The sequence below is a fragment of the Mercenaria mercenaria genome, chromosome 13 (genome assembly GCF_021730395.1).
Source record: "Mercenaria mercenaria strain notata chromosome 13, MADL_Memer_1, whole genome shotgun sequence".
NCBI classification, from domain to species: domain Eukaryota; kingdom Metazoa; phylum Mollusca; class Bivalvia; order Venerida; family Veneridae; genus Mercenaria; species Mercenaria mercenaria.
The window spans coordinates 72,011,053-72,031,523 of NC_069373.1; the positions used below are offsets into that span (position 1 = coordinate 72,011,053).

General features: G+C 33.2%; 1 protein-coding gene across 1 annotated transcript; it reads right to left on the reverse strand.

Moving 5' to 3' along the window:
* Positions 1-1,395: 1,395 nt before the first annotated feature.
* Positions 1,396-7,307, reverse strand: LOC128547788 (uncharacterized). The gene is made up of 4 exons (XM_053520977.1): positions 7,135-7,307; positions 6,406-6,517; positions 4,316-4,453; positions 1,396-1,902 (listed from the first exon to the last, which is right to left on the reverse strand). Exons 1-4 carry the CDS (start codon positions 7,305-7,307, stop codon positions 1,396-1,398), a joined length of 930 nt encoding a protein of 309 aa, XP_053376952.1.
* Positions 7,308-20,471: the final 13,164 nt, after the last annotated feature.

Sequence of the window (20,471 nt, forward strand, 5' to 3'; positions counted from 1 at the left end):
GAAATATGCCGCCATACTTATAAGTTACTCAACATTCCTCAGGTGTTGTCATTTTGTTTCGAAACCTTTCAAGTATACAAAACACTGAAAAATTATTTTGATCTTGCTCAGTTTATACTAGAAGCTATTTTATCAAAATAATTTTAAACAATGACACATTTTCTCCTGATTTCCAGTACTGCTTTTTTTCAAATTGTATATCAGGACTATGACACTGCTTACATCAGATTGTAAGTATGCATTTATTCAGTCAGGAGACATCTTTGTTAGACTATTGTTCTATGTCATAACTGATAATGAAGTTATACTTTTTTTGTAATTTGACACATTCAAAATATACTCATACAAACGGATGCTATACTAGAAGTATAAAGCACATGAACTATGTGATAAAAGTGTTTTCACAATAGGACCCATGTGCAGGTGGAAATGTGAAAACAAAAAAGATAGCGCCTAAAATGTTTACATGTTGTCATATTAAATCATTTTTGTATTATACAATAAAACAAGGAATAAAGAATTTAAAGAAGAGGAAAAGCATCGTAAAGATAGCGTTAACGTTGTTCACTTCACCAGACGACGTCCAGTAAGTTGTAGAGTGTCCCTTGCTCTCAGACCTGACACAGTGATGGCACGTAAAAACGTTTTCAAGTTCTTAACGACGCTTGATTTGCAGTAACCTAGAGTAGTGGTTGCCCCAGAAATCTTCACGCCAATTTGGATTATTTTTTGTTGGTTCGTTGACGTACATGCCAGTGCCAAATCTACGAAGTCTCTCACTCAATGCGTCGGCAAGAGGGATCCAAATATCGTCTTGTTGTGACTGGTCAAACCATGTTTGTTTCGTCGGACTAGCTAGTGCCACGTAGCACGTTAAACATGAAACAGAAGTTCTATAACCAGGATTGAGTGGAGTTGATTCTATTGCGAATTCTGTTGTTTTGCCTGAAGTAGCCACAATATTTAGATATTCAAATGTCAAACTTGTTTGCTTGCAGTGGAATTATAGTCATTCATGTTTCAAACTTGGCTACTAAAGTTTTATCTTAAATTCTAACATGGCTCGATTTGATTGTCGGTTAAACCAAAATGTCAGGAAATTTAAAATACTAACTTGTGAATAACAAAATTCAACTTGCAGCAAATCACAACATAAACATCAGTTAGAGATATAAAACTGTTTAAACTTCATTTTTCATATAATCTGTGTCTAATACAGATTTTAGCATAAACGCTACGTGTTGAACCTTACCTCCAAGCGAAATTCCTGTACATCCAAGATAAATATCTTTGAAGTTCGTGAGAAATTCTTGCTGAATGAATGTTACAAGGTCCTCGTTGACTTTGTCTGGCTGCAGCATAGTACCAACTAGATAGATTCTAGTTATAGGTGGATTAATCACGTTTTTTCTCATATTCCCAGAAACTGCTTATATTAGTGAATGTCACATTGATTTGAAGCTGTTTACCAATGTTAATGAACTCTTCAAAAACATTCTCTTCTGTACCATCCCAAGGACCAAACTTGTTCATTGCCAACTGCAAACTCCCAGTCATTGTGATACCTTGATGTATTTTTTTGCTATTTCTTAGTATATAATAGCCTCTCCATTCCCTTGGCATTGAAGTTACTAGGCTACCAAGAGCAGATAAAAGCTTTCCGCAGACGTCTATATCATATTGGTCTATTTTTAGAGGCATCCATGTATTCACTATGACCATCCCCGAAGGCATTGGGTGCAATTTGAAAACAAAATAAACCACCACTCCGAAAGTCCCGCCTCCACCACCACGCATTGCCCAAAATAAATCCCCGTTGTCTGTTGACGTTGAGCCATCAAGTTCTTCAAGTTTGCAACCTGACTCTGTACACGTTGCTATTCTACCGTCTGCTAAGACAGCCTATATAACATATATTGATATTCTAACTACATTTATATTACATGATAATTATTTCATGTTTACTTATCATGTTCGCTATACTAAAACCACAAAAATAAGCTAGCTTATCAATAAAATGATACTAGATGAAAACATTTAGTCAAAATTGTACGCTTTCATTGAACGGAGCGCAGTGTACATGTACTAAAAGTAATGCTTTACAAAATAACATAGTATGATCTATTAAATATGCTAAAAATGCATTGTATACCCAGTAACAAATATTTCAATATTTATTGACAATATTTCTTAAGTCATATGTCCTCCACCCCTGATTCATGTGAGTAAGTTGTATGTTACTGTGAAAACTAGTGCAGAACATAGAAAGCTCACTACAGGACGTTAAACGCACATACATGTGTGCACGTACGCACGCAGACAGAAGAAATAAATTGCGCGTTTGATATCTATTTTTGGACTGCGATCTACATGTGCCTAACTGTCCGAGGAAGCAAACAGGTATAAATCTTCATAGTTTTTACAAGCTTGGGTGGCGATTTGAAAACCAAGAGAGCATAGCGGCGAAGATTTTCAAAATGCAAGAAACTGTAGATATCAGAGGATAGTTTTCTATCTATATATTCTGTTTTTACAAGTCTTGACCAATCTATTACTCTTGTTTTAATATCACTGTTAATTTGCACCATGCCAGTTTCGGCAAATACCATAAGATTTGATGTAGAGTTGCAGAATATCCTTTCGAAATTTGAGTTGAACTCGCTCAATAACATCACTGTTTTCAAAGCCCCGAATTTCACAGCCATATTATGGGATAGGTCTGACAATCTTTGAAAACAGTTTTATTTTTAAATAAGCTGTACGTGACTTACTTGTTTAGGTATCTCAAGCTGCTTTATAAAACGAACCACTTCTACTAAAGAAGCATACCTAAATATTTATACTCTTAATTCTAACATCTCTGTTGTATTATAAAATTTACATGCTCTTGGTCTACCGTTACTAAAATTCAAAAGTTTTGTTTGAGAAACATTTAGCTTGAGTTTCCATTCAATGCCGTATGGTGCATGTATATTTATTGCTGAATGTAGATTTGTAGCTGATTCTGCATCGTAAGTAATTTATGACAACATTTTCTACATTACATGAGACTGCTATGTACCATTATTTACAAAATATCTATGCAGGTCATTTAAGTATACTGAGAATAGCAAATGTGATATCTTTTACCTTGTCTCACACCAGCGCCTACACCTTAGTGTTACTTATTGAACAGTTGTTATTGAACAGTTGCTAATTTTATGTTAATTGAAGAACACATGTTACAGTGTCTCTTCATTTTTTTATTTGACAAAAGTGCACAAAATATACTTTAGCTTGTATCCGATAGGTTCCATAAGTGCGGAAAATTTGGATCTTGCGATCTTGCGAAAACAACAAAAAACTCTCTACTGATTTATTCACAAATCTATGGATGCAGAAGGCAATATTGAGACAAAAAAGTCATTTTATTCGTTGATGAGACAAAAGTTATATTTGCTATGGTAGTGGGCATTTTGTTATATTTCTGCTAGCACTGTAACTGTGACGCTACCAACTGTACATTGGTACCTCACACTCCCAAATCTCACAAACTATCCCTCCACGTCCCAAATGATAGCACAAAGGAAGTTTGATGATGTAACCGTTCTATGCACAACCCTTTTTATAGTGGGAAAGTGCGATAGCGCTTGGGTAGCTTCAAAATTATTTCAGCGCTAGACGCAGTCGTCACAATAATTCGGGTTCCATATTTCAGCAGATGCATATATATATGTATATTTGCCTATTTCCGATTTTCTCATATCTCACGGTCTGCGCCAATTTGTGAAACAAAGGACTGATGAGGGCTTATGTGGAGATGAAATATAGTGGTATTACAATAAGGTGAACTTATTATTATCCGTCCTATTTTATATACATTTACAAGGTAACTGGCTCAGAATGATACTTTTTTATTTCCTTAAATACTGATTCTGGAAAATAATATCATACTTAAAACTAGTTAGTTCTATTAATACACTTTAACATTTCAGGGCATATTCTTTTTGTGTAGATAAGTAGTTAAATGATGTCTTCATAAGCTTTCAAACGTTTAAATCTTATTTACAAAAATGTATCTTAAAATTATATCAGGTCCTCAATTCATGCAGAGGATTAATATTTTGAGTTGATAGCTGATTGTAGACGTTGACGGGCTCTCGTAACTGGTTGTTATTTGTCTTATATACGGGTTGGTTACGTTAAATCTCGTTATTACCGTACAGGAGTCATGCATTGAAATCCTTATGCCAGTATGTGTAATGACTACTGTCGGTTTTTCAGACTGTGCTAATGCATTTAAACATGTAAAGAATAAGTGAAAAATAAGATATACCTGGACTTCAAGAACATTGTCAACTGCGTATCCAAGTGACCTTGAGATTGGATTGTGTCCTCCGCCCAGCGTATACCCACCAGGTGTCACTGTATGGCTACTTCCGCCTACAATGGTTCGATTGTAGGTTTGATCAAGCTGTAGAAAAAACATCAAATCTATAACTAATTTATTTATTTATTTGGGTTTTACGGCGCACCAACACAGCATAGGTTATATGGCGCCAAAATCTATAACTAAAATTTCTGACATATATATGATATATATGTTTTAATATACAAACAGGCAGACGTTCATTGTACAGCAGATGCACGACTGAATCTCTGAGATAAATCATTATCATGGACCTCTGTAAAACTCTTCTTTTAAAAGCTGCAGTATACTCCTGCAATAAGCCAAGAGTCCATGCAATGTTTGTCAGTACCGAAAGTTAGAGTTCAAAGGATACCTCTTGGAGAGATGCCAATCATCAATGCTCCATTTAGACGTGTTGTTGTTGATTTGTTTGAGCCAATTACACGCGCCTGTGCCAGGAAAAGGAAACTGTTACCAGTTCACTGACCGTAGCTGATTTTATTACACATTGTGCAGAGGTAGAAAATGAAACATTATTAGAAGAATTCTCGAGAGTAGGTTTTTCCTTCTGAAATCTTAAGTGATAGAGGTAGCCAGTTTATATCATAACTTATAGGTAAAGTTTACAGGCTCTTGGTCCAACATTCTTGTTGTTGTTGTTGGTGGTGGTCCTAAACAGCTGTTTACCATATCTTACAGCAAAGAATGTAACAGCCTTTGTGAGAGAATGAATAGATTTATTTTCAAAAATGTGCTACAGAAAATGTGCCAGGTTTCCGAGCATAAGTATATAAATACTGGCGGTATTTTGCTCATGATAAAAGCATGCGTATGATTAATAAAGATTATCGACGAAGGGGTGCAGACTTAGACTTTTATGGAAAGAATGTATGATGTGTGTTCGATGAAGGCGATAATACGTCACCATGTCGAAGTATGTAATTTTACTAATTTATACAGTGGAAAATTTTATATAAATTGAAAAAAAATACACACAAAAAAAGAATAAGAAAAATAAAGTGCTAGCTTCCACGGTGAAAATTAGCCAAAGTCAGGCGGCGCAAACTAGCTCGTAACCGTTGGAATCGCCTCGCGCCGACCCCAACCCTGATAGTGATGATGATCATTGTAATCTCAACGTTTTACGATTATCATTAGATATATCTGATATGGCTGGTTAAAACTTAATTGTAGTTCTGGCGGAAAAAATAGCACTTGTTATAGTAGTTCAAAACTTATGGTTGCACGCTACTCGAAAAGTATGTGCCAAAAGAAATATGAAATATCGAAATTTAAATCAGAACTTGAAGGTTAAGACCGTTTCTATGAATTGAAAAAAGAACACACTCAGTAGCTTAATTTGGATTCATATATTAAAATGAACCTTCATTTATATCTAGTTAGTAGAAAAAACGAAGTTTGTGTGGCATACGCCCAGCCAGAATCTTGAGAAATAGGGAAACGTTATGTCCGTGTATCTGTCAAGTATAAATGAACTGGGTCTTAAAATAGATAATGGAAGCCAGAGAAACCCCTTGTGAAATTATTCCGCGAGACATATAATTTCTTTTTCATGTTTAAATCGATCACGTTTCTGCTCTAAACCACATCTTAAGTATCAGTCATCTTTTATGTCTGTATATAGTTTAAGTATATAAAAATATGTTTTGATACACACTTTGTGTTTGTGGATTGTAATATTTGAAACATTTTTGACATATGATACTCTGTACTCCTGATAAAAATATGATATACCAATTCTCGTTTGTGGATATTTAATCCACTGTTACTATCTTTAAATGGCCACAATGAAAGTAGTAGAACACACAGGGGGAAGTCAGCATAAAGTAGTACATGTACACTTGTCTTACCATTTTATATATTTCTGCCCAAGTCAGTCCGGTCTGCACTTTGATTTCTCCATGTTCGTTTCTACTAGAATTAAGTTTGACCTCGTACTCTTTCATTTCAGACAAGTTTATGTTAATACTTCCATCCCATGTAGATCTTCAAACATAGTTATGACCTGAACTTCTAATTGTCACGTGCAAGTTGTACTTTCGAGAAAACAGGATTGTTTCTTTTATGTCCTCCTTTGAGTTTACCATACTCACTATACTTGGATACCTTTGGAATAAACATATTTTGTATTATTTGATGTGCTATTCAGTGCTAAAGTAAAAATATTAGTAAAACCTAATGAACAGTTATGTCTGATGTAATGAAACAAAATACTTGAATGGCTTGCCGATCATTGGTCAAAACTATTGTCCAGTGTCCAATCTATTCAGTATTAAAATTTGAAACGGCACTCGTTATTATGTGATGTAACCTGAAATAGTTATTAAAACTGATATACTAGTTTTAGCAAGAGATACATTTGCAATTAAATAAGCACAGTGTATGCTAGAATAAAGCATTATTTAGGAAAATTTACGAAATACAGTTTATGTTTATATAATGTTATCAGAATGATCTAAAGATCTATAGTGTTAAACATACTTCGAAAGAAAACCTCTGCGAAAGATGGACTAGGTTTTTATGTAACCTTGAAAACCTACCTTCCGGGCTTTGCAACATTGTTTTTTTTTTTTTTTTTTCTTTTGTCCTTTTTACAACTTTTGGAGGATATCTCAACTTAATGTATTCTCCTAACCACTATACATGTTTAGCTGCTTGATGTGCTAAAAGAAATATCAAACGCAAGTTTCTGATACATTTTGACAACACATGTGTTAACATACCTCTGTTCATTTGTGTTGTACATATGTGACTGGTTGATGTACTCGTACATATGCGGAAGAACAACTCTGCCTTTCAATTTTTTATTCAGAGAAGCAACTTTTGGTTGCGATGGATAACATTCGTCTGCTGCACAGCACCTAATTTTGATGACGTCATTCACGTCATGACCCATTTTGTTGCGTTCCTGCGTCTGAACGACGGTCTGTGATTGGCCAGTGTACCAACATAATGACCAGAGCACGAAAAATGGCAGCATTCTAGAAATATTTCAAATCACTCTATATTTTCTGTGTACAGTTACAGTAAGCCTTTACAATGTATATACATAGAGCTCATGATCGAATGTTCAACAACTTCCGCTTCGCACCTGCAGTGAATTGATTTTTTTTCAATGTTTTCTGAGGGGCTTTAATACACATACTTAAACATTTGCTCATAATGTTTTTTGATAAATACATGTATAAAACTTCCACAAGATTGTGTACAAAGAGATGTTATCAACAATATTTGCCTTCAGTAAAATTTATTTCAAAAGAAGTTCTAAACGGACCATCCTGGCAATAGCCTTTCATCCAGCAAAATACCAGATATAGTCAATCCATCATTCAGATTCCTAGTTTCGATAAATCAGCAAGTTGAGATACACGATTTCATGTTAAATAATTATTTTCTTTTTAATGTAGATCATTTATAAACTACAATGATCTGTAACTGTCTGAAGATGCACATGTAATACCCTGTTCGAGAGTACAGTACACAATGTCATTAAAATTTTCCTCGTGATACCACGATTTATTTCTGCTTTTCATATGATATACTTTATGGGTTTAACAACTTCAGGGGTCAGACATTTAGCACTCAAAATAAACCTTCCATGGGTTTGAACTATTGTACTTGACGGATCTTTTTATGACAAATTTCAAGAATGTCCATGATTTTAATTGCCAAAATTTTCCATTTAATATTGAGTTATTTTATAGGTGTACAAGGGCGGGGGAGCACACATTGAAAAACGGTGTTTATATTTAATTCATTATTAATCTTCTGCTCATAAAAAAAAGATTATTGGTGATCAGCTTTATATAGATCCTATCAAACAATTAGGGTATTCTATGAAATTAATACAAAAATTGTTTTTACAATAAAACTTAAAAATTCAACTGAAAAAGTTTTTGCTGAATGAAAAATAATGAACAAATTATTACAAAGTCTACCTTTTTTCTCACATTCTATATGATTATAAATTACCTGCCAAAGTGCAAGAATGTCCATTGATTTTAATTGCCAAATTGTTCCACTCAGTGTTGATTTCTTTTACAGGTGCACAGGGGATACATATTGAAAAACAGTATTTATATTAATTCATTATTAGTTTTCTGTTCATAAAAAAGACTGCTGGTGATCAAAAAATCGGGGTATACTAAGAAATGACTATATAAATCAAACTTTTCACAACAAAAACATAAAAATTCAATAGCATGTAATGCTTTAAATGAAAAATAAGTGACTTAAAGCATAACTGACACATTGTAATCACAAAGGTTGCATTTATCACATAATACAAAGTGTAAAAATGACAAAATCTCGTGAATGGTACAATGACAATGGAATAGTAACATTCATACATACTTTGTAAATGCTACTGAAAAGGTGCACAGGAGACAAATTGCAGCAAAAATATGTTTCTAGTAGACGTTCATAATAAGTAAAATTCTTTCAACAACATAACATTTACTAGTGAACAGTAACACAATTGGGTAAACTTTAGTGCTTTAAGAAGCACTAAAATTGATGTTTTAACATGTTTAGTTGAAGACAGGTCCCTTCGAAAAAGTGCAAACAATGAAAGGTAATGTCAGAAGAGGATGTACAAGAATATCACTTTTGACTTTGTAAATGTTTTACAGTCCTGTATATATGAAGCTGAAAGCTGCTTTCTAACCCTTGTAACTTACATTCCAGGAAAAATAATATAAAGAACTTGGGTAACCGGGGATGCAGGTTCTTCGTAATATAATTTAACATTTTATCAAGCGGGTTCCCAAATATGTGTATATTAGATGACAGGTAAATCTTTCAAAACTTCGATAAATCTTCCAGAAGAATGGTATAATGTTTCCTATTTTAGGTGGGTAAGGTCTTTCTATTGAATATATAAAGTATAGATATAACCATATACATAAGTTAAACATCATCGCAACTAGAATAATCAAGAAATATGACACCTAACAAATGAAAAGGTGCACAGGGGACATTTTGGGTCTATAGTAATGTGTTAAACAAAAATCAGCATTATGTCTTTAAACTGAATGGTTGTACGGTCTTAGAAAAACATTAAGATGTAATTTAAGAAAAAAAAGTATTTTACTTAAAATGTACAGAGTTTAAATGACATTACAAAATAAAAGCTATGACAATAAAACTTGGCTTATTATATTATTTTATTTTATTTTGAAAAACTAAAGCACAGTTGGAAACAAGTCTCCCCGACTTCATCTCAGTGTTGTTATATTTTCTGGTCCTTCGGGAGCATTGATTTCAACTCATTTAGATTTGAAGATTGAATACTGCTTAGGCCGGTGCTAGGGGGCGTGGGCAGTGTTGCATTTTCCATTACTGCTCATGAACAGACTCAATCAAACCGGAACATATATAAACCGTGGACCTGGTCACGACCGTGTGATAATCACGCTACACCTGTCCGGGTCTGCAATTTTCACTGTTTGCCTTGTTCTCGGTGTTTCCGACGGATCTACTGTTCAGATTTTATTCATGCAAAATGTCAAGCTTTTTGGGTGCACATGGGAAAACTTTAACTGTATAATAGTATTTCGATATAACTTAAATACTACTTGAGCCTCTGTAATCTTAAAGTTCACATATCTATTGACTACATTGATTCCTGTAGAAATTGCCGAAAACATTTTCTTAAACTGAACTGAATTAAAGTAAGTTGAGAGAAAAGAAAAGAACTCATCATATTGAAAACCATATGATGCACATCCAGTTTAAGTTAACCTAGCCGGCTGTACAAAGATATAAGATGACCAATGGAATTTGATATTTTGGACATACAAGCCATCATAAAAATTAATATAGCAAAACTTTTGCAAGTTTACAATTCGCGATAGACTTTGATTATATTCCGCCAAACTATTTTTAAAATGATTTGAAACCGTTTAATGTACTTGATGTTAATATCTTTTTTCTAACGTGCTAAAATAAAATGCAGCCAGTGACGTACTCCAAAATCACTATATTTTCCAAATTTTAAAGTAGAAACTCACCCGTACAGTTTCACCATCCAAACTATTTAGTGCTTACTTGTCATTATAAGAATAATGTGAAGGTATATTGCCACGTAAATAAAGGGCACCAGAATGTAGGGCGAAGAGGATTGACGTTTGAATATTATGAAACACCTTAGTTGCCTCCTCGTGGTGGTTTAAATTTCGTCTGGTCCATATCACAATTTGTTCGATGCATATTTCGTGATATACATTTCTTCACTTGTTAAGTAGGTTCAACAACTGTTTGGTAGAGAACATATTGTGACACGTACTCCACGAAATAAATGTCACTATGGAGAGACAGCAGAGGCGTTCCATAATACAGTTAAGGAAAAAGGTCATGTTGCTGCATTAATTTTCACTTCAAAAACAGCTGATCATGTGTTAAAAATCAACCTAGTCGTCACCGTAATTGATTAATGTAGTTGCGATGATGTTTACCTTATATTGTTATTCAATAGAAAGACCTTACACACCTAAAACAGGAAACATTACTACATACCCGTTTCTATTCCCCGTTAAGTTACACTGGTACCGGAAACGTCAATATTTCTCCATACACTGACGCCTGAATTTCATATCGGGTGCGTGACGTAATTCAGTGTATGTTGTTGCACTATTTTTTTCTATTTAGTTCAGTATTGTCAATCCTATTCAGGCTATTGAACATATTTATGATATTTATACATATAGATGCGTATGTAATAAAAAAGGTTATTATCTTTGCATCGGCAAATATGCACTCGTTCTTCTGCGGAAGAATATTGCGCTCCTAAAGTCGCGCAATATTTCCGCTGAAGAACTCGTGCATATTTCCCGATACAAAGCTAATAACCTATAATTATACCCTTATTCTGGTAGATTTAACGAAGTTTTGAAAGATTTACCTGTCATCTATACACATATTTGGGAACCAACTTGCTAAAATGTTAAATTATATTGCGAAGAACCTGCATCCCCGGTTACCCAAGTTCTTTGTTTATCAGAATTTATTCCTAATGTGTGTGCTATTGTCATGAAATGCACGAGCTCTTTTCTAAGATGATATAAAACGCCAATATTTAGATTATTTAGCATTATTTGAATTGAAACAACTAAACAGACTTGCATATCAATATTTAGTTAGTAATATATGTAGTTCATACAAAGATATTGTAGGCTTCCTTTTGTAAATTAATTCCCTCCTTTGAGCAGAACCAGCTTTATTTTGTTCTGTTATGCATTATATATACATGTATATAAATGCATACTACATTTCCTTTTTATTCACAACCATATACTGACATTGGTGTTATTTATACTTGGGTATCTACAACTAAATCGTAAAAATTCATTAACTTCCACAATTCAGTTATTTTGTTTTGAATGAATATTGAACGATACAACAACATTCATGTTTCTTACGTAAAAGTACACAAAAGTACACAATGTTATAAAATTGGCTTTACCATAAGATATGGTTACACTATAAGTCTATATGCTCATGTTTCATATTTTTATCTAGTTTATAAAGCTTGACGTACTTGATATGTTTAAGACACTTGAGCAGTTATTATGTCTCCAATATGTAGTGGGTGAGACATATTGAACTATTGTTGTCCGTCCGTCCGTCCGTCTTCCGTCTGTCACAAAGTTTGTCCACGCAACTCCTCTGACACCACTAGATGGATAAAATTTACAAGTGATCATTGCCAAGTCTAGTTGTGCACATCGTCAGCATTTTCTAATTCGATGATTGGTCCTCTATTCATTCAATTTTATGATATTTTGGCCACTTTTCTTACATTATTGAGCTGATTTCCACCACACCTTACAGAACTTATCAGTAGCAAGCCTTGTCATACATATCATCGACATATTTTGTTTCACTGATTTTCAGTGGAGTTATGGTCCTTCATTTGTCGTAGTTTACCTTGTCCAGGCAATTGCTGCGATACAACCAAGAGGAATTAACTTTATAAAAGTGATCAGCGGTCTAGTTGTGCATATCATGGTCAAGTTCCGGTTCTGTTTTTCAACAGAGTTATGGCCCTTGGGTCATCATAATTTATTTTGTTTTAGAAACTTCTCTTATATATTTAGATTGAATTCAACCAAACCTTACAGGAGTGATTAGTGCCAAGTCCTATTATGTATATCATTGGTATGTTCTGGTTCAGTGATTTTTAGAGGAGTGATGGCTCTTTATTTGTCAAATTATATGATATTTTGACAACTTCTCTTATACCATTGGGCAGATTTCCACCAACCCTTACAGGAGTTATCAGTGCCAAGCCTAGTTATACATATCATCGGCATGTTCTGGTTCAGTGATTTTCAGAGATTTAGTGCCCTTGATTTGTCATATTATAAGTGTTTACACCAATTGCTGCATACAATTTGGCTGAATTTCACCAACATACAGTGTTTACACTACTTGCTGCATATAAATTGGCTGAATTTCACCAAACCTCACACGTGATTAGTTTGACGCGTAGTTGTGCATATTATCGTATGTTTTGATTAAATGATTTTCAACCGTTGAATCCGGGAATCATGACTCTTGATTTGTCACATTCTTTGCTATGTCCTACTTCTCCTATACCACTGGCTGGAATTGCACCAAACTTAGCAGGAGTTACCACTGCCAAGCCTAGCTGTGTCTTTCGTTGGAATGTTATGGTTCTGTGATTTTCCCTAGAGTTATGGCTCTTAATTTGTGGCATTTTGCAATTTCTGCATGGTATATGGTGGGAGACATACGTTTTTCGAGAAAAACAATCCGTAGTATTCATATCATTTTTACAAACAGAAAATGTTACATAGAAGAAAAATCACTATGTGAAATGCTGTTTTCAGACGTTTCACTGTTTATTTCCTTCTTTTATCACTTTGTTATCAGCTAAAGAAACATTTTATAAGAAGACGTAAAAGCCTGTCTTTCTGGCATTCTGACAAATATTGACATTATATTGTTAACAGAAGTCCGTAAGAGGCTATTAGTAGATAATTGGGAAGCAAGGCAATGAATTCTAAAAATAATTTTGACGTAGAACCATTTCTACAAATATGAGAGAGCTTCCAAGGATGTGATGTACGTATTTCGTCCAGTGGTTCATGCAACAACAATGTCTGCAAAGGTTTGCTCTGATTTGACCCTGTCACCTAGGTTTTTACTGAGATGACCAAGTTTTAAGTCTAATCTAGATTTCATCAAAAAAGTATTCCGACAATTTTTCACTTATGTCATGCACTAAATGTTGTCTTCGCAGTTTACAAGAGTTTGACCTAGTGACATAGTTCTTAACCCAGATGACCATTTCCAAACTGACCTAGATTTTGAAACAGAACACTTTATATGTATATATAAAATATATAGCTTCTCGGGTCAAAATCAGTTAAAAAGACTAAAATGTCACTGTTGTGAGACATGATAACAGAGTATATAGGCAAATGTTGAACCACTACGAATGTGTAGTACAATTCGTGTATGTGTATAAAGCAGCATCGAAACTAATCTTATTGGGTCAGTGGACTTGTGAAATATGCACGCTCGCGCTTTGCCGTATTTGGTAGGTGATTTGTTCGTATAAATTGACCTGTGTTATCTAACTGCAACGTTGTGGATGACCCTTATTAGTACCAGGTGATTAAAACATGTAAAATGTGAAAAAAGGAACGTGCAGTTCATTTTGGCTGTCCTCGAATTTTTTGGCATATTGATGTTGCAGTTACCGACTTTTTGACAAAAGATTTTTTTCTAAAGTGCACGATTACTTTGATTATGAAAAAGAGCACGGAAATATTATCTACAACTCGCAGGTTGCCAATCCCTGACTTTAATTTGAATCTGTTTATGCCATATTTTTTCGTGGTCATTCAATTTTTTATTCTACCATTTCTTTTCCTGACACCGAAATACTAAAAAGAATGTCAATAATAAACAAAAATTAACAGAAAACGTCTTGCTTAAAATATCATTATTCATTTTCGTTGTGATATTTTGCATTTCGCGTTAAGTATACTTGATTTTGTATATATATAATAAATAATTATACTGATTTCCGAGGGTCAAAGTTTTAACTCTACAGATATAATGCATCACAAATAATACTCTTAGATATTTATTTTGACATATTATTTAAATCTTTTTCAGACATTTATTCACAGAACTGCATAAAAACCAATTAACAAGTACGGACAGAATAGGTTAAGGTGTTTTTGTCAGAATTATTAAAACTATTATCTCTATTGAAATATATCAGTACGGAAATCGTTGACATTTTTCGTATCCAATATTTTTGTTCATTTAGCTCGACGAATCGAAAAAAAAAAATAACAGTTATTATACTTGCCCAGGCGTCGGCTTTGTCATTGCGTTCAGTATAAGTTTGACTTATTGAGAAGAAAACAGCTTTTGATTTAGAGGCATAAAGGATAAAGTCATTGCTTTTCGTCCTCATTCAACATTTTCATTTGTTTTATATACTTAACACAAAAATACCAAATGTTTACCTGCGCCTTCCTCCTCCTCACATTGTTTCTAAGTTTCTAAGTATATCCAAATACACCCCACCCCCACTCCCACAACACTATACAGTTAACAAAAATGTTTCTAACCTCCTATAATTATCCACTGTTTTCTGTAATTTTGAACTACTTCTCTATCGGCAGCTTGAATTAATTACTTGAATTTAGTATTGTAAATGTAAATAGGTTTTAAAAACTAAGTATATGCATGTCACTTGATTTTCTTTTATCTATTTAACCTAAACGCTAAATACTTATTTTCTTGCTTTTCACAGCGCCTGGGCGACAACCCTGGTAGTGTGAGACTGAAACTGAAATGAGTACAGAGGGTAACAATTGGCTAATATAAGGAATGAGAGCAAATTTCTACCGACATGTCAATACCATTGTGTTCTGTAAACATGTTTGACATTCATATCTAAACACTTTCATATGACTTTTATGCCTATGATTACATGATTTATAAAGATGTTTTGTTTATTTGTGCATATTTTGAAACAAAATGTTTCAAATATGATATTCAGTTACATGCTGTTACATGCTGTTGTTTTTCAACGTTCGCAACGTACTTCAAATGTTTTTGTGTTTTGAAACGGAAAAAGTTGTACTTTATTTTCAAGATTAAAACTTTATGCCTGGTAAAAAAAAGAAACACAAAACGTTATTGTAAGAATTTATAGTCAAGTATTACTTTTTTAGTCTTTGGCACTAAATAATGAAAATACTTAATTCTGAAAATGATGTCTTAATTTTTTCCAACTAGAACGTAAGAAATTATCATGTTAAATAAACTACCATCTTTTTAATAGTGGTTTTTAAAAATATAGTTCAGCGATATAAATGATTTGACAGCGACTTTGATATAAAATCAACTTATAATTAGGCATCTTTTCCTCTTTTAAACAATATTGCATCGAAAAGTCATCATGGCACATATTGCTTAATTGAAACAACACATAAACGCTTAAGAATATTGTGGGATAAAATCGTATTACCTCTTGCAAAGTCATAAATGAGTACGTAAGTAAAGAGGAGATACCAAATACCCTGTACTTGCAAAATTATTACAATGATTAAATTGGTATTTTATATTTAATGAGAAAAGAAAAAAAAGTGAAATGGTATATCTTTATAAAATACTTGAAGTGTTGGGTTTTATCATATGCGCAATTATTTATGTATTTAATACAATGCCAATGAAACGTTTTAAATTAATATATCTTATTGATGCAGAGACTGAATAAAAACCAAAAAGGGCAAAATGCTTGTTATATATCCATGTCAAAACCCTACTGAAATGCACATGAACAGAAATTTTAGCATAGAGTCCATTTGGAACAACTTCTGTGGTGGAACAATACAAATTATGTTACCATAATAAAGCTCTCTGTACATATGATCTGTCTCGAAGACATTGAAAACATAGTAAAGGTACAGTATGAAATTATTTCGTTCATATGTCTTGATAAATTTTCAAAAAATCCTCTTAAAATCGATACCCTGTTAATTTTGCATTATTTTGTGAACTACGTTACCGTACATTACTGCTATATGCAACATAAACAAAGGTATGCCTATTTCTTACTACATACGTATTAGTAAACAGTATTATATTAAAGCAAAAAGGTTTTACCGTGTATCATGTTTATTTAGTCAGACAGACTTAACCTATTTTTTTGTGAACTACGTAACCGTGATCTACGTTACTATCAAATTAGCAAAATGTCTAATATTCAATCCTAGGACCAATTTCTTGGGGAGCAATACACATAGGCACTGACTAAACTTCACGGTGTTCTGTTTAAACAAAGATGGTGCGTCCCATTTATGATTTCATCAAATAAAAGTAGCACAAACAATCAGATTTTAACCAGTCGTCGTTTAGTAACAAATCAAGTAAGTTAACCAACTGATATGTGTTAATTTTCTACATTTTCTGGTAGTAATATGATGAATCTGTGGTGTGTTACTTAAGAAATAATATATCTCATCGGTGATTTGTCGCTGAATAAATCACTGTTTGGAGTTCAGATGCGAAGGAATTATATCACGAGGGCGCAGCCCGAGTGATATAAATCTACGCATCTGAACGACAAACAATGATTTATTCACGAGCAAATCATTAAATGAGATATATTATTTCGATTCTAACACGTAGCCAAGGATTTTGAAGTACATCCTTGTCGGCATTCATTAAATATTTGCCCATTTTCAATCGGTTTCTTTTCCAGCGCGCCGCTACGCCGTTTGACGCTGTGACGTAATAATCGTGACGTCAGAACAGTGAATTGTTGTTTAATAATTCATCGTTTCCAGCCTTCTTTGTTTAATAGGAAAATGAATCGGATCGTGTTAGAATGCTACATTAAATGCAAACATAAGTATAATACATGGAGAGCATGCTGGAAATGGTAACGTAGTTCACAAAATGGTAACGTAGTTCACATCAATTTATTTGTGATCAGAATTATTATGTCACATGTTTAACTTGTATTTCTATCATAAGCAAGGATATACCTCTTACAAATAAGCATTTTTGTGAACTACGTTACCAAATACATGTACTAGTCGGCATAAGCTTCATGTCCTTTTTGTTCCTTGTTCTTTTAATTGAGTTACATCTAGTCACGTTTCTTTACGTTAACTGCGACTACTTTTATTTGTAATATTAAGCGTAAAGCAACACTTAATTAGCGCATAGTTGATCAAATAATGTTGGTTACACTTCTTACTAGTTATATAATGATTTAGTACTAGTCAGCATTAGCTATGTCACCGTACATTCCTGTTTTTATTGAGATCCCTAGTCAATATTCGTTACCTGTGGTGACTATATGTCTATTTTGAATAAATATGACAGGATTCTTTACATCACAGCTAGTCCAATTAAGTGAATTCATAAATTTCATAATCCACTTTTCTTAAAATACTGTAAAATAAGAATTTTGTGAAAATATAAGATGTATAAAATTACTGTATTGCAATATAAGATTGTCAAGGAAGTACTTGGCTTTGGTTAAGATAAATTATGTAACATAAATTAACGGCAACGTCACATTTATAGTCTGCAAACTATAGAATGGTGAACTACGTTACCAAACACCATTTGTTTTTGTCACAACGTGTATTGCAGATTTTGCTTCTTCTAAATTCTAATCTTGGATTATTTAAAATGTGAAGTCATAACACCTGTAATTAAATGTATTGCCCTGTATTGAAACATTATTTTGCCATCCACAGTTAAACTTCAAAATAAGATATTTAGAAAATGGTGTAAAACAGAGAATTTTTTTTTTTAAAGACAAATTTTAAAATGCAGAAATCTGACAAAAATATATGTCTGTGGTAAATATATTCTGTTAAACTGTTTTTTTTTTATTGTTTCAGTAAAATGTTAGAAAAAAAAAGAATCGTATATCTAAGATTATTCTAGTTGTCATACAGGTATAATGAATGTATCCACTCACTATATAACGTAGTTCACATAACGAAATTGGTATGTACATTGTTGTTTCCAAAAAAATATTTTGCCAGTATTTGCCATTTTTTTTAATGTTGAAATGGGTAGCAACAAGGATTAATCGGACGAAATTAAACGCAAAAATAACTGATTTAAGAAAAAAAAGCTTCAACGGATTTTCTCAAAAATTGTCCACATTTCTGGTTTTTTGATGTGTATGTCATGAAATTCTTTGTTAGAGTTTGACACAGGTTTAATCGTCACTTTTTTCCCGTACACTACTAATGCCCTGGGTTTTGTAGCCATATACATAGCAGGTTACCTTCTCTCTCATAGTCGCACTGTATTTCGAAACCTTTTATACATTACACTGACAAAAGTCTTTAAGCTCTGATATTTTATTGAAAAGATTGTGTAACTGCGACAAAAAGACTATCCGAGAACAATTACACTATCTAATCAGTTGAATTTGCCATAACTGTATAAGTCAAAATATTATCGGAGTAGTAAACAGTTTTGCACAATTTCTGATTATAGGAGTTCCCGGCTGGCTTGTTTGAGCTAATTAATTAGTACTATACATTACCGCCCGAAGAATGGAATACCGAAGCAGGATAAGAGTTACGTATTCGCGCTGAAACTGCCGTTACGTGCCCAATACCTTATTTCATGTCTTGCAGTCCACCTACTGCATGACACCACCAACAAGACTCGAGGCTCCACTGCCAACAACATCAGGCATCAATGTTGGGCGGTTACCAAAACCGGCCTTAAACCAGCGGTTTTAACCGGATAAAACCGCCTCGGTCAATAATCCCTGAAGAGGTCAATACCGGTCAATACTGGTCGATTGGTCAATACTGGTCAATAGGTCAATACTGACTGTTAAGATATTTTGCAAAGTTTATAAGCAATTCTAACACGACCAGCAAATAACCTACATACATGCAGAGCAAAATCCATCTCGGGTTATTCTGCAATAAACCATTCGCGTGCAATGACGTCATCCGATCCAGGTTGGTAAATACTGGTTGAATTTCTACTGGTCATTGAACATTTTCTGTTAGATTAGATTACAAAGATACATTATTTTTCTACAAAAGTGTCACAAAAGTGGAAAAACTGCTAATTTAAATGAACTTAATTTGTAGAAAGTATTTCATACACTGTATAGGAGTAAGTGTTTGATTCACAAGTGATAAATCTAATTATTTTTACTGGTATCTGGAACAACTGATACGTATTGGACCTTCCTAATGTTATTCATTTCTTGAAATTGGTGGTGGAATTCTATACTTAAACAAAATGATTATAATAAAAAGGAAAAAAAGACATTTAGGTTACATATACGCTGCCGCCATGATCACGTGCTAAGATATACTTTGGTATACGCTTTCATTTAATTACCCATAATTTATAATCTAACGGTTAACATCGAATGATCAATCAGACACATATATATTTTTAATAAACTGTGACTGTCAGTAACAGATCAAAGGATTATAATTATGGGATAACTTTCTTATAAAAAGGTGAAACAAATAATTATGATGTATTCTATGGTCATCGATCAAAATGCTGTCTTAATTGATCTTACCATTTTTTAAATAACATAACATAACATATAAGTGCAGCAATACTCTTGGTTACTATTTGCCGAGCTGTCAGTTTTAATCACTTGACTATAAATGTTTGGCTTTATCAAATGTTCAAAGTATTTAAATATTTTTGTTGATATATAGGGATTTCTATATGCATCAAATAATAAAACACCGTTTCAAAATGTTCTTCATGATATGTTATGTTATGTTATGTTAAGTAAAATACTCTTTTGTATAAATAATATATACGTAATTTAGTTGTGCAAGTAATCTATAACGTCTGATGAAAGTAATGCACGAATAATTTATAAAATAAAAATAACATCGATGCTTATTTAAACAGCAAATTGATTAAAACTTTCAACATTATTAGATATTAAAGATATTTAACACTCAAAGACTTTCCCTTTTTGAAAATATATATTATATATATAAACAACCTAACGTATTTTCCGTAAATTGTGACATTTTCGAGC